The sequence below is a fragment of the Carcharhinus amblyrhynchos genome, chromosome 5 (genome assembly GCF_965287045.1).
Source record: "Carcharhinus amblyrhynchos chromosome 5, sCarAmb.v2.hapA, whole genome shotgun sequence".
NCBI lineage: Eukaryota > Metazoa > Chordata > Chondrichthyes > Carcharhiniformes > Carcharhinidae > Carcharhinus > Carcharhinus amblyrhynchos.
Window position 1 is genome coordinate 80,226,642 of NC_137328.1, and position 13,520 is coordinate 80,240,161.

Genomic DNA, 13,520 nt, shown 5'->3' on the forward strand with positions numbered 1-13,520 from the left:
AAGTAATGCAGTATTCTAAGTCAGCTTTTTCTATACTCTTAGAAATCCTGTGAGTCTTTTCAAAAATCACCTCTCAAATCCCCAGGTTTTTTAAAATCTTTTTTCCTAGCTCAGACCCCTGACGTTAGTGTACCACGGTAGTGAATAGTTCTTCAGCAGAGGAGAAGCTGCTCAAAGAGAATGGGAGTTGGGAGGAAAGTCCTTTCAGCAGGACGCTATCCCTACCCAGGATCTTCAAGAAGCAATTTCCTACCTCACCTTAAGCAAGGAATAATTTATGCAACATTAGAGAGGTGCTCTCTGAATTATTCCACCTGTTTTGGGCAGAATTGTAGCCTCAGAGCAGGACAGGGACAGTTTTGTCAGTGGCTGTAAAGGTGACCCTAGATTTGAGACTTCTTCACATGGCTCCTTTATGTGTGGAATAGGCAATAGCTCCAACATCTCAGTTTCTCCTTCACTGCTGCATAAAAGAGGGCATTGATGTTCTATCCAATGAGACAAACAGTACATTCTTCCATGGAGAAGCAGGCAGTGAATGTTTTTAAAGTTTATTTATTAGTGTCATAAATAGGCTTACATTCACATTGCAATAAAGTTACTGTAAAAATCCCCTAGTCGCCACACTCCAGTGCCTGTTCGGGAACACTGAGGGAGAATTTAGCATGGCCAATGAACCTAACCAGCATGTCTTTCAGATTGTGGGAGGAAACCGGAGCACCCAGAGGAAACCCACGCAGACATAGGGAGAACATGCAGATTCTACACAGACAGTGACTCAAGCTGGGAATCGAATCCGGGTCCCTGATGCTGTGAGGCAAGATTGGTAACCACTGTGCCACTATGCATGGCCAGGATAGTGGCATACCCCATGGTGCAGACTACCATTAACTACACACACATTGCTTTACAGGCTTCTAAATCCTAATTCAGAGATAAAACATACTGCAAAGAGTTTCACTGCCTTAATATTCAGTTGATATGATGTATGCAATATGTCTTGTAGGTCAATGATCACAGTCCTGAGAATTGCGATGATGCGTTTATTCTGCTTTACAATCTGAATTTGAGCCATATGAATGTCAGGGTGGTTACTGGGCAGTCAGAGGTATCCATTGACTGTGTGGTTTATGACACCACAGTGTAACCGCACATGTCAGCAGTACTTGTATAACGAGGGATATACTGTTACAAGAAATGTCATTGAACAGGTCACTGGGCTGCCCATAAAATAGTTTCAATGCTTAGAATACTGTCGAGGAACCTTAGATCTCCAGAGCCCATGGCACAATTCACTGTGCCTTGCTGCATCTGGAGCACCGTTACAAGGGCAGAGATCTTGCTGCAGCTATAAGGCTAATCTCTGAGAAGGAGGGAAAAGGGCAGAGGCAATAAACATGTCACTTTCCAGAGCTGCCTGTCTGACTTATCTGATTGCGGTGCTAGTGAACACAACCAAACACCCGATTCAGCCAAGTTTCATAACTTCCCAACCCACGATTACTGACCCTCACAGCATCCTCTTGGTTACTATTCTGAAATAAATTCTGAAACTAAACATTTTTTTTAAAATTTATTAGTCACAAGTAGCCTTACATTGACACTACAATGAAATTCCTGTAAAAATCCCCTAGTCACCACACTCTGGCGCCTGTTTGTGTATACTGAGGGAGAATTTAGCATGGCCAATGCACCTAACCAGCACATCTTTCAGACTGTGGGAGGAAACCGGAGCACCTGGAGGAAACCCACGCAGATATGGGGAGAACGTGGAAACTTGACACAGACTGTGACCCAAGCTAAGAATCAAGCCCAGGTCCCACACCCCAGGTCCCAAACATCTCAAGCTAACTTTATTATTCAAACCATCTAATATTACATACAAAAGCCAACTAATTAGCCTTCATGCCTGTGCCTTTGCCTGTTATAGTGCTCCCACATAGAGCTAGAGCTACCCCAATGGCTGCATTATAGCTTGTTAGATGATTGCTAACTCTGTGTGGGGAAGTTTGCAGAGGACCTTGCAGCATGACTCTGAGCAGCTCTGGGAGTCAAAAGCCAGGCTTTAGACTCTAATACCGCAATATGAACAGCAGCAATCTGGGCTGGTTGGCTCTGTCTAACTGTAAAAGCACAGGCAGAGTGGTATTTAAGGAGGGAGGTTTGTGCTCTGTGGCATCAATGCTGCTCTCCCCAGTGTGTTACTTCAGCAATCCTAGTATGTGTTAGAGAACAGATAACTGCGTTGTTGTGAGATGCTGCAAGCTGCTTTGAACACTGGCATTGCAGCCATGATGACAGCAGACTATTTAGCTTATTCCAGTGGCTGATGGATGTTATGTGCATTTTTCATATGCTCTTCCTTTATATTGGGTTTCCAGAATTTGTTATTCTTCTTTTGGCTCACAAGCTGTGATATGTACGAGTAAAAATAATGCATGTGTAGTAAAGAAATCTGTACAGTGATAAAAGAACAAGAAGTTCAAAGTATCGAGATGGATATGAAAGAAAGCTTACATAAAGAACCTATGAAGGGATTTAAATAGGTTAAGTGAGTGGGCAAAACTTTGGCAGGAAGAATAAAAACCATTTGCTGAAATGGTGCCAGGGACATACATGTTCACATTTTCAGCTCATGTCTGATCAGTGCAAAAACTTTTGCTTACTCATTTGCAATGAAACCCAGATAAACTTCCCTTTCACCCATCAGAAAAAGTTTCCATCATCATTGAGAATGCGGGAGATCAAAGTGAGGTCATTTTAAAGTTCTTAAGAGTCAGTGAAATAGTCTTTACCAACAATAGATCACTTATTAAATTTTAAGTGCTTCAGGTTAATGCTAGCAGTAGTGGCAGAATGTTAGTGTAGACTAATAATTTCATTTCTTCTGTAATTGTGAATCAATATGAACTCAGGATTGTCAGAGGGATGCTATGAACAGATACAAAAATGATTACTTGCGGTGGCTCAGATTCATTTAGTGTGAAGAGGAGATTTGATCAACAGCAGGCTGGGCAGACTAAACATTGATTGTACAGTTCCACTGTCAGTAATGAAAGAAGCTTGGCAGAGTTAGAAGGAGATACATTTCCTTTCATGCTTTATTAAGGCCATTAAAATACAATATCAGCAAAGTGCTCATGGAATCATTGGACTGGTAGTTGTTGCACCAGTGAGACTCCTGGAGTCTTACTGACAGCTTGCTAGGCATACAGTAAAGAGTAGCTTTGATCTATCCAATATTGGCTTTTACTTTTTCTTCCAAGAATCAATTTTAAATTGTCTTCAATACTGTTTAATTTGTCGCTAACTCAGCTTAACCACAAAAGTGAGCATTGTCAATAACAGCTCTTTCCTCAGAAGCAGTGAGTGACATTTCTTGGTTCTGAAGGGCTGGGAGTCACAAAAGTAGCGGGGAGCTCTAGTGAGACTTTCCCTCAATATTTCCCTGCTGCCAAGGAATTTTCTCAGGGGTGGCCAGTGTGCTGATTGGCGGCACTGTCAGGCTGCCAACCTGTTTAATGTTGGCCCAACTGCAGCAGTCCAGGGTTGGGCATCATGAGAGTTGGAGGCTTCATCCCCCAAAGCTGCCAGAGGGAATTCCCCTCCAAGTGGAGGGACCCACCTGCCTGCCCCCCACTAAAAGTTGTATTAGTTATCAATTCTCCAAGGTTGCCTCCATTTGGAGATGCTCTTAAGTTCTCCTCGCTGCCTCATCTGTGCACAATTCTCTCAAACTGACAGCCCTGTGGACAGATCAGTGGGTGGCACAGTAGCACAGTGGTTAGCACTGCTGCCTCACAGCACCAGAGACCCAGGTTCAATGCCCGACTTGAGTCACTGTCAGCCCAGAGTCTGCAAGTTAACCCTGAGTCTGTGTGAGCTTCCTCCATGTGCTCCCTCAGATGTGCTGGTTAGGTGCATTGGCCATGCTAAATTCTCCCTCAGTGTACCCGAACAGGCGCCAGAGAGTGACAACCAGGGGATTTTTTTCACAGTAACTTCATAGCAGTGTTAATGTAAGCCGACTTGTGACACTAAAAAATAAACATTAAAAAAAACCTCAGATTGGTCCAGCAACATCATGAGCTCCCCCATCATCCTGAATTAAATGATGAGATTAAAAGCAGCCAAACAGGAGGCTGCCTCTTGGAAAATCATTCCCTGATCTGTCTCACTTGGTGACATTGGGGCCCTGCAAGAAAATCTTGCCCAGTGTGCATGAAGAAGACTGGAAATCATTCACATGTAATGGAAAGAATTCAACTGATTCCATAGAACTGAATTCTAAACTCAGTTAATGAAGATCTTGATGAAGATTTAGCTTTCTTGGCTGACTATGGCCCATCCCCTGACTACCCTGATGAGAAACCAACTATCATCCCACCTCTCATCTACCTGCTGACATCCACAACTCCTCTCCCGATCTCCAAATGATACCCTGCTCCCCAACTCATTCTACCAGCTACCACCACCCCACCCACCCCCCAACGCCCCTCCCCACTGACCACCACATCTCTTTAACTCATCCTGATCCCTCCACGGTCAACCTGAACCCCAATTGACCTCCCTCAGTACATCCAACTCATGCTACCACCCCAATTAGAATCCAACCCCTTATTCCCGCCCACTGGTCATCTGACCTTGACTGCCAATCTAAACACTTACCTTGGCTTTTCAAAGAGGCTGGGACTTTTAAACTTGCCTACTTTACAATAGCTAATGCACTAAGAAAGGGGACATGGCTCCCTTTCATCTGACTCTGCTGCCCTGGACTGAAGCCTTGGGACCCCACTGTCCTGCACTTTCCTCATTGGCCTGAGTCAGAAGGTCAAGCAAGAAAGGTGCAACCCCCAAACAAGGTAGAGAAGTGGCAAATCCAACTGTAGTTGCTACGTCTTGGAAGCTCTAGCATTTGAGGTACTGTAGCACTGTGGTTAGACTGCTGTGCTGGGTTTAATTCCAGGCTTGGGTCACTATCTGTTTGGAGTTTGCACATTCTCTCTGTGTCTGCGTGGGTTTCCTCCGGGCGCTTGGGTTTCCTTCCACAGTCCAAAGATGTGCGGGTTAGGTGGATTGGCCATGCTAAATTGCCCCTTAGTGTTGGGGGACTGACTAGAGTAAATGCATGGGGTTATGGGGATAGGGTTTTGGTGGGGATTGTGATCGGTCAGACTCGATGGGCTGAATGGCCTACTTCTGCACTGTAGGATTCCACTGTAGGATTCCATGATCTATGATTGAAGGAAAAGAACATAGAGCGAAATATACTTGATGAAGGAGCAGTGCTCCGAGAGCTTGTGATTCTAAATAAACTTGTTGGACTTTAACCTAGTGTTCTTCTGTGCCCATCCCAGTCCAACACCAGCATTTCCACCTCACAAAATATACCTGCAATAGTGAAATTCTTAGTGGACTGAAGGAAGAAAATAATTTAAGGATGACAGAACATGGATCTTTAAAAGGGAGATGACAGGTGGAAACAAAAAGCAAATCAAATGCTGTCTTTTTAAAGGGGGACATTGATAAATCTGTGCAATAGTATCATGTTGATTTACACCATGGATGGAAAACTGGTGGTTGTAGATCGGTTGGCATGTCCAGCTTTTCTTTCCATTGGCAAGTTTGTTTCTGCTGCAGTAGAGTATTAATGCAGTTTCAGGTATCCTGTTACAGAAGAGGTACTGAGACCCAGGAATAGGTGCAAAGTAGATTCACTTGAATGACTGGATGAGAGGATATCGTTACAACGAGAGATTTGAATAAATAGTGCTGCATTCACAGAAGAAGATACTGCTAAGGAGGCAACATGTCCCTGCCAACACAGGGTCCTTCTTTTGTTATTTGATGGGTACCTTCATATTGATGTCTGCATGCAGCCAGGATGGTGCTCTCACTCCAGCAGATACTGGCAACCACTTCCTAATTTACCATTCTGCTGTTCCCTTCTTTTGAGGACTAGTATAGATACTGCAGGCAAAGATATTCTTTTATATTGTTTGATTATTTCTTAACTTTTCAATGCTGTTTCAAACGTTGAACAATTAGTGGGCATAATTTTTCCTTTATTCATTTGTGAGATATAAGCATCGCTGGTTGGCCAGCATTTATTGCCCATCCATTGTCACCCAAGGGCAGTTGCTGTGGCTCTGGAATCACATGTAGGCCAGATGGTTAAGGACGGCAGATTTCCTTCTCTAAGGGACATTAGTGAACCAGATGGGTTTTTCCAACAATTGACAATGGTTTCATGGTCCTCAGATTTTTAATTCCAGATTCTTTTTATGTTGAATTCAAATTCTACCATCTGCCATGGTGGGATTTGAACCTGGGTCACTCAGAACATTAGCTGAGTTTTTGGATTAATAGTCTGGCGATAATACCACAAGGCCATCGCCTTCCCTTGAGCTCTATGACTCAAATGTATGTTGGCTTCTTGTTACCTTTTGGTTTAACTGCTGTGGCTTAAGTATTGGGGGCTGTTTGCAAGACTCTGCTTCTAGCACAGATAGTATCTAGGTCAGATACTGTTAGAACAATATGAACCCAACTCTCTGACCCATGCTTGGTGCTAGCAAGGCCCTGTTCACAAAATCCATTGTTTATTCTTTAGTTTGTCAGTGGTGTGTATTTTAATTGCATCTTTCCTCATTTCATTCCAAAAGCAAGTTCTCTTCAATTACATTATCATCTAATGTATTTTTCCAATTAATCCTTTGTGATTTCTTATCCCAGCGTAAACATTTAATTTTCTGAAGTCTGGCTGTATAATTGTAATTGTCCTTAATTCTCTTCAGTAACCCTCATCCTGCATTATGATCATGTATCTAAATGCTGAGATTTAATGGTTTAATTACTTTCTTTCTAATTAGTAAATAATGGATTTGTTTGGTTCAAATTAAATAGTTCTTCTAATGCAATATTAATCGATGTAAATATATTGTAAATAAAGCAATTTATAGACATCAAGACTCTGTGATATAATAGACTGATGCAATTTGTTGTAAAGTATCACTATTAAGTCTGAAGCACCACTGTTGGTGAGTGTTAACATCCTGTGAATCTCAATAAATTAAAATGGTGGAAGCAGAAACTTTCATTGTGCCCCATCTATCTCAGATTAAGAAAATGAATCATCTCTAAGGTCATTACAACAGTTAAATAAAATAGAAAACCAACACTCCTTGAAATCATATGAATCATCGACTCTTTAACTAACTGATCTCTGCATGGGGCTCACTACTGCACTTAATTAAAAGTTAACAAACTTTGTGTTACTGCAGGTAAAGCCATTCCAAAGATTAAAACTGACTGTTCTTCACCTGATCTACTAAAGTTTGTTCACCTTTGTGTTCAATTTGACCAGCTTGTGAAGACATTAACCCTGTAACTCTGTAAATTTGTCTTTGCCATGGCTTTCCCCAAAGAACTTCCCCAGAGTACACAGTGACAGTAAGTAAACCTTGCCACATGGTCTGTGTGCAAATGATTTTAGGAAGTGTTGATGGATTTGGCAGACTGAATATTGAATTCTGATAAGGACACTCACACTGTCCAGTATCAGCTAGCAAGGCAGCCAAAAAGGAAATGTGAGTTTTAAATTGCTTCCATAGACCACAGGGAGCAGGATTGCTCATTTGGCATCCACAAAAAAGAACTGGGCTGGGCCAGCTCTCCAATTCCTTTCCCCTTCCAGGCGTTTTCTGCCGGTAGGCAGAACTGATGTCCCAACCAGCTGGTACTGCTGTGACCCAAAGCTATGGTGGAACATCCATTTAACGTCTGAAGTTTGGTTGGAGGGTTCATTGAGGCTGGAAAAGGCAGCCTCCCAGACAATATGCAGGTTCAGCCTCCCAGAAAATAAGATCAAACCTACAATGTGCCCTGTAAATGGAGTCAATTTCTGGTGGTATTTGATTGTGTCATTATCACTAAGTGGTTACCATTGTTAGGTTGGTGGCATTCAGTATGTCGCTGTTGTATGCTATTGCTCCTGTGTTGGGGGTCTTCCTGTATTTTTGAAATTGCAATACAAAGGAGGTTACTTTGAACTTATCACTATCACTTCATGTTTTTCTTATAGATACTGGCTGACGAACAAGATTTACATCAAGCGACCAAGCACAGGCTTACTGATGTATACACTTTCAACTCGATTCTGCGATGAGATCCACCTTTATGGATACTGGCCTTTCCCAAAAGATGCAAAGGGGGCACCAGTTAAATACCACTACTATGACAACTTAAAGTACAGATATTTTTCTAACGCTGGACCACACCGAATGCCACTGGAGTTCAAAACATTAAAATCTTTACATGACAAAGGAGCTCTGAAACTAACAACAGGGAAATGTGTGTAACCCTAGACGTCAAGGCTGAAAAGCAGAGTTGGTGCGATATTTGCACACTGTAGATTTTATGTGAAAAGGTAACTCCTCGGTGATAATTACAACAATGCTGTAAAGTGTCCCATTGCCCAGTTACATTTACAGCCTCAGATTGTTGTGATGAAATAATATTATCTCACTGTTAGGAGCAAAGATGTGTTAACAATGATTGAATATTGATTGACAGAATGGTTCAGGTCTGTGAGCACTGTCATCACTAGTAGGGCTCTGCATTTATTGTCGCCTCAGAAGTCCTGAGGACTAATCAGGCTTGGTGTTAACTAGAGGTCAGTATTTGTCTTGAGCAGCTGTCTCAGCAAGCAATCAATGCCAAAGTGCTTTCTGAGTGTTATACAACTGAGTCACAGTTTTTAAGATACAATGTTATTGTCTACATATGTGAATCAGCCAAGGGTATTATCAGCTGTAAGAATCAAAAGGCCATGAGAGGACTGAAGGTCTGATAGCACCCCAGCTCGGTGTTGTTAGTAGTTTTATAGCTCAATGAATGTAAAGAAGTTGTCTTATGTGGTGTGCTGAATGTCAACTGTAAAAAGTTAAAGGTGCCCTCCCTGCTGGTACCAAAGATCTTTATATACTGATCCTGTTAGAAGTTGCTTGTAAAGACTGGTATTTCGGAAATTATAGGGTAAAGTGTTTTGTGCAATTGCTACATTTATGGTTTCAGCAGGAGGAACCAGGAGAAAAAGAAGGAAGAGTGGACAGAATAAAAAGCACAAGTCTTATTTAAACAAAAGCACAGATTACCAGATCCTTAAAACGTGGGGAATTCTACTCTTAACAATTTTTTTTAAATCAAATTCGAAAAGTTCACTCTACCAAATGCTCTGAATCATGCTGTGAGTATTGGAAAAGTCCTTCTTCTGACCTTATAATTCCCTATTCACAGCACAACCATCATCTGCACATCTGCACCATTTCTCCTTTTTGTAAATATTATGTATATTCTGTGGTAACATTGTAAACTTTCTGCTTCCTTTTAAATTATTTGTTTCCGTAATGCTTTAAAACCCACCTCGGAGGATCCTACGTCACCAGTGCGTGGTCCCAGTCCGTAATGTTGAAGTATGTTTCTTGATTGCACAATACCAAACGGAAGTGTGGTTGCTATAAAGCTGGGAAAATAGCAGGAGTGAGCCAGGACCTTCCCAGACTTGGAACCCCCTGCACCATTTAGATCATCTTCTGCGAATGCTGGAACAGGACCTCAGTATCCATTTACTTGGAAAGTCTTAGGGAGTATGTACAGCGGAAATTTCTAGAGACGGCTGCACATAGGTTTGCTGAAACTACTCACTTACATTCCCACTGGTGCAAGTGTTGATGTGAAAATATTATAAAACGGCCACACGCAACTGGCAATTTATGCACAGCTTTTAAATACACATTTCAACAGACTGGGCAATGAACAGCTAAGTGAGGAACATTGCCGAACTCTTTCTTTTCACTTCCATATAATTTTACTGCCTGTCTTAGCAATTTTTTTTACTTGAACAGAACTTGCACCACTCAAGCACCACTGTACTGAGAGTGTAGAAGGGTGCGGAACCAAATCAGAGACAAGGAATGTAGGGTTTTTTATCATTCAGGCCTTTAAGCCATCCTGAGGGTTATTGCAGGCAAGGTGAACAGTCCGAGGTGACACTGAAAAATGGCACTGACACTATTAATCAATTATTTTGTCTCCAGACCATGGAGTAGTGCCACCCAGATTCCACAACCTCAGCTAGCCGAGAAAGATAACCATTCCTTTTCTTCTCACCATCTTAAAACAACACTTGCCCAGTGAACCCGCCTCACTGCTGTCTTGTTAAGGGGCTCCAACTTGTACTATGGCTATCCAGCTCCCCTCACAGCAATTGTATGTAAAATGTTAAAGCCCCTTTATCAATTTTTAAGAGCCTACTATCCCGAAATTCCGAGCTCCATCTTTCCCATACCACATGCTGCATAGTCAATGTTTTAGCAGTACTTTCTGTCTGCCACAGGGCACTGCGGTGGGGTTTCTCCAATTGTTCGACATTCACGGAGAAAACATACAGTTCTTGCCTTGGGAAATGTTCAGCATGGTTACATCGTACTGGCACTGGGTTACTGACTGAGCACCTTTCACTGTCACCTTGCCTTCACTCTGAAGCCACAACTCCCGTCACTTCTTTGTTCTTAATCTAAAGGGGGTGGTGCTCACATAGATGAGGAAGATAATGGGAAGATGAGGAGCAATCAAAACTGCAAGGTTTAGCAATTCCTCAGGACAGCAGCACATAGCAGATCTCCAGCTAATCCCTCATAGTATTACACCAATGGAACGTCGGAAGTACTGTCCAGGCACAATATGGCATGAGGGCCATCAGTCACATGATACTAATGTACAGCATATGCAGCCAATCACTTCCAATGAACCTGACCCTTAATTTGTACCTAGAATAAATAGGAGAATAGATAAGAGACACATGTAGGCTTCCAAGGGTACAATGGTATTAAAAAAAGATTGATTGTAGTAAAATTGAATGTGCACTTATATAGCATTTCATTACTGACGTTGAGAGCCCAAAAGGTGCATTTATATTGCACTAGCATCTTCAATTTAAATGTTGATTGGTACAGCCATGCAGGAGCACAAAGAACTGATATATCATCATGTAGTAAATGTGTGATGGTTTGAGGGAATGCTCCATTATTGGAAAGTGAGGGAGAGGCTGTGATGACAATGGTAAACTTTGTCTCTCAAATGTGAAGATGCCAGCATTGGACTAGGGTGAGCACAATAAGAAGTCTCACAGACCAAGTTAAAGTCCACCAGATTTATTTGGAATCAGGCACTTTTAGAATGCTGCTCCTTCATCAAGTGATCCTTCCTTATACATGCACCTCCTTCACTCACCAGATGAAGGAACAGCGCTCCGAAAGCTCGTGATTCCAAATAAACCTGTTGGACTTTAACCTGGTTTTGTGAAACTTCTTGTGTCACAGAAGAAGAGGATGCAGTAATATCATGCTGTCATGTCTCTTGCAGTAAATGCCGGCAGAATCCTTTGTCGCTCCATTATCTGGCATTGCTGGCTGCCAGTGATAATTTATACAAGAGTATACTTATAGGGAATGCTATATCGTGCTTCTGAAGAGTCCTGACTGGGAAATGGTTGGGAGGTATCTGAAAATCTGGTGGTACCAGAGTTAGAAGTAATTGCAAATGTCCGTAGGCAAAACAAGCTGCTGTTAAAAAAAAATGTTCTGCCTGCAGAAATCTGTACTCAGTGAACTCCAGATAGTTTTGGGTCAGGAATTCCTTGCTTCTATCTTGACTAACTGGTCCTGGAAGTTTCTGGAAGAAATCAAAAATAAGTAAAAACAAAAGGCTGTGACCTATACTGTCAAAGTGATTGAATTTGGAGCAGTTTCAATTTCATAGGTTTAAGCAGCATTCTCATTTTGATTCTTGCAGTCAGTTAATGACACATTGGGAATGATCTTACTTGAAAATGTTATGATGCCAGCGTTGGACTGGGGTAGGCACAGTAAGAAGTCTCACAACACCAGGTTAAAGTCCAGCAGGTTTATTTGATATCACGAGCTTTCAGAGTGCTGCTCCTTCATCTGCTGGACTTTAACCTGGTATTGTGAGACTTCTTATTGAAAATGTTAAGGAAAATACATTACTTAGTCCAGCTAAAAGGACAAACATGCCTTGTCCCACAGATGTGTGCTGCCTTCCTCAAGAGACAAGTGAATAACTTGGGAATCATTTTGAGCTGTAAGGAAACAATGCATTGTTCACATCATGACACCCAACTGTGAAAAATCCTTCACCCTTGCAGGTTAATGTTCTGTTTTATCCATGTTTTATTCATGAGTCCTGGAAGTTTTGTTATATTTCTTTTCAATTCTGTGATAAAGTAAATAAAGGTTTTATTAGGGTTTACTTTCAAACACCTCAAATGTTCAGCATTTTTCTTTCAAAGTCCCTCTCTCCCTTCTTGAGTTGTCAGGAATGATTTTCACTGGTATGGATGGAAAATGAGTAGTTATGGCTTGACCAGTCATATGTTCTGCTCCATTAGACTTTCTTAATCGGCAGCAAATCCACAGCCTTCAAATTTCCATCCCTGAAAAATTGATAGCTACATCTATTTGTTCCTTGTTGAAAATCACAATTCCATGTCTGGGACATGATCTAGTATCTTTTCCAAGTGGCGGTAATTTGTATGTGATTTTTGACATGGACAGGATATGAGGACTTTCAGATACAAACCTCACCAAAAGAGGAATTTCACAGTAACTTCATTGCAGTGTTAATGTAAGCCTTACTTGTGGCTAATAAATAAACTTTAAAAGAAGTTCATACCTGTATTTCCTGCACCAGTCATTGAATAGGAAACAAGTGCAAAACCAGAGAAGAAAATATGTTGCAAATGTCACTGTCCTTTTCCTGGTTACATTGGTTTGCTGTTCAGATGTTTGCACTTTCATTGTGCTTTATCATGTTAAAGCATCTCTTAAAGTGTGCCCCAATCACAACAAAGTATTTTGAAATGCAGCTATGGAGCTATTCTAAAGCAGCAAAAACCCACAGATAGCAAGGAGATGAGTTTCCAATTAATTTGTTTTTTGATAGTTAGCTAAGGTTGGGAAGTTGGCTAAAATATATAGAGAAGCCCCTGTTCTTTGAATAATGCAATGGGATCTTTAAATGACACTCAAAACAGTGATAGAATCTTATATTTTGTTTGCGACACATGGAGAATTGTAGATTTTCTTCTCCTATCCTGATTAAGACAGTTTGAGAAAACAAAAGCTACTTGAGTCAACTTGGGGCAAGAAACATCAATATCATCTTTAATAAGAAAATGATGATTTTAGTGTATGCAATCTTTCGTTACATTTCAAGGGAAGCGTTGATTTTTTGGGAAGATTACAAACCTAAGCTGTTATTGTTTCCAGTGTTATAGCATGGCAAAATGTTCTCACGGCTGCCTTCAAAGACTTAAAAGACATTACATTTTAATAACAAGAAAACAATTCCTACAATATGAATATTCTAAATACAATTTAAATACAGATTCTCTAGGTGATAGAGGAACAATTAAAAACATAGAACAGTATAGCACAATA

The 13,520-nt window shown here is 41.2% G+C and overlaps 1 protein-coding gene across 1 annotated transcript in view; it reads left to right on the forward strand.

Moving 5' to 3' along the window:
- The window catches only part of st8sia4 (ST8 alpha-N-acetyl-neuraminide alpha-2,8-sialyltransferase 4), a 70,886-nt gene extending 58,194 nt beyond the window's left edge, over window positions 1-12,692 (forward strand). The window contains exon 5 of the mRNA XM_080189070.1: window positions 8,084-12,692. Coding sequence (XP_080045196.1) covers window positions 8,084-8,360 — 277 coding nt within the window. The 3' untranslated portion in view covers window positions 8,361-12,692. The remainder of the gene's footprint in view (window positions 1-8,083) is intronic.
- The last annotated feature ends 828 nt before the right edge of the window (window positions 12,693-13,520 follow it).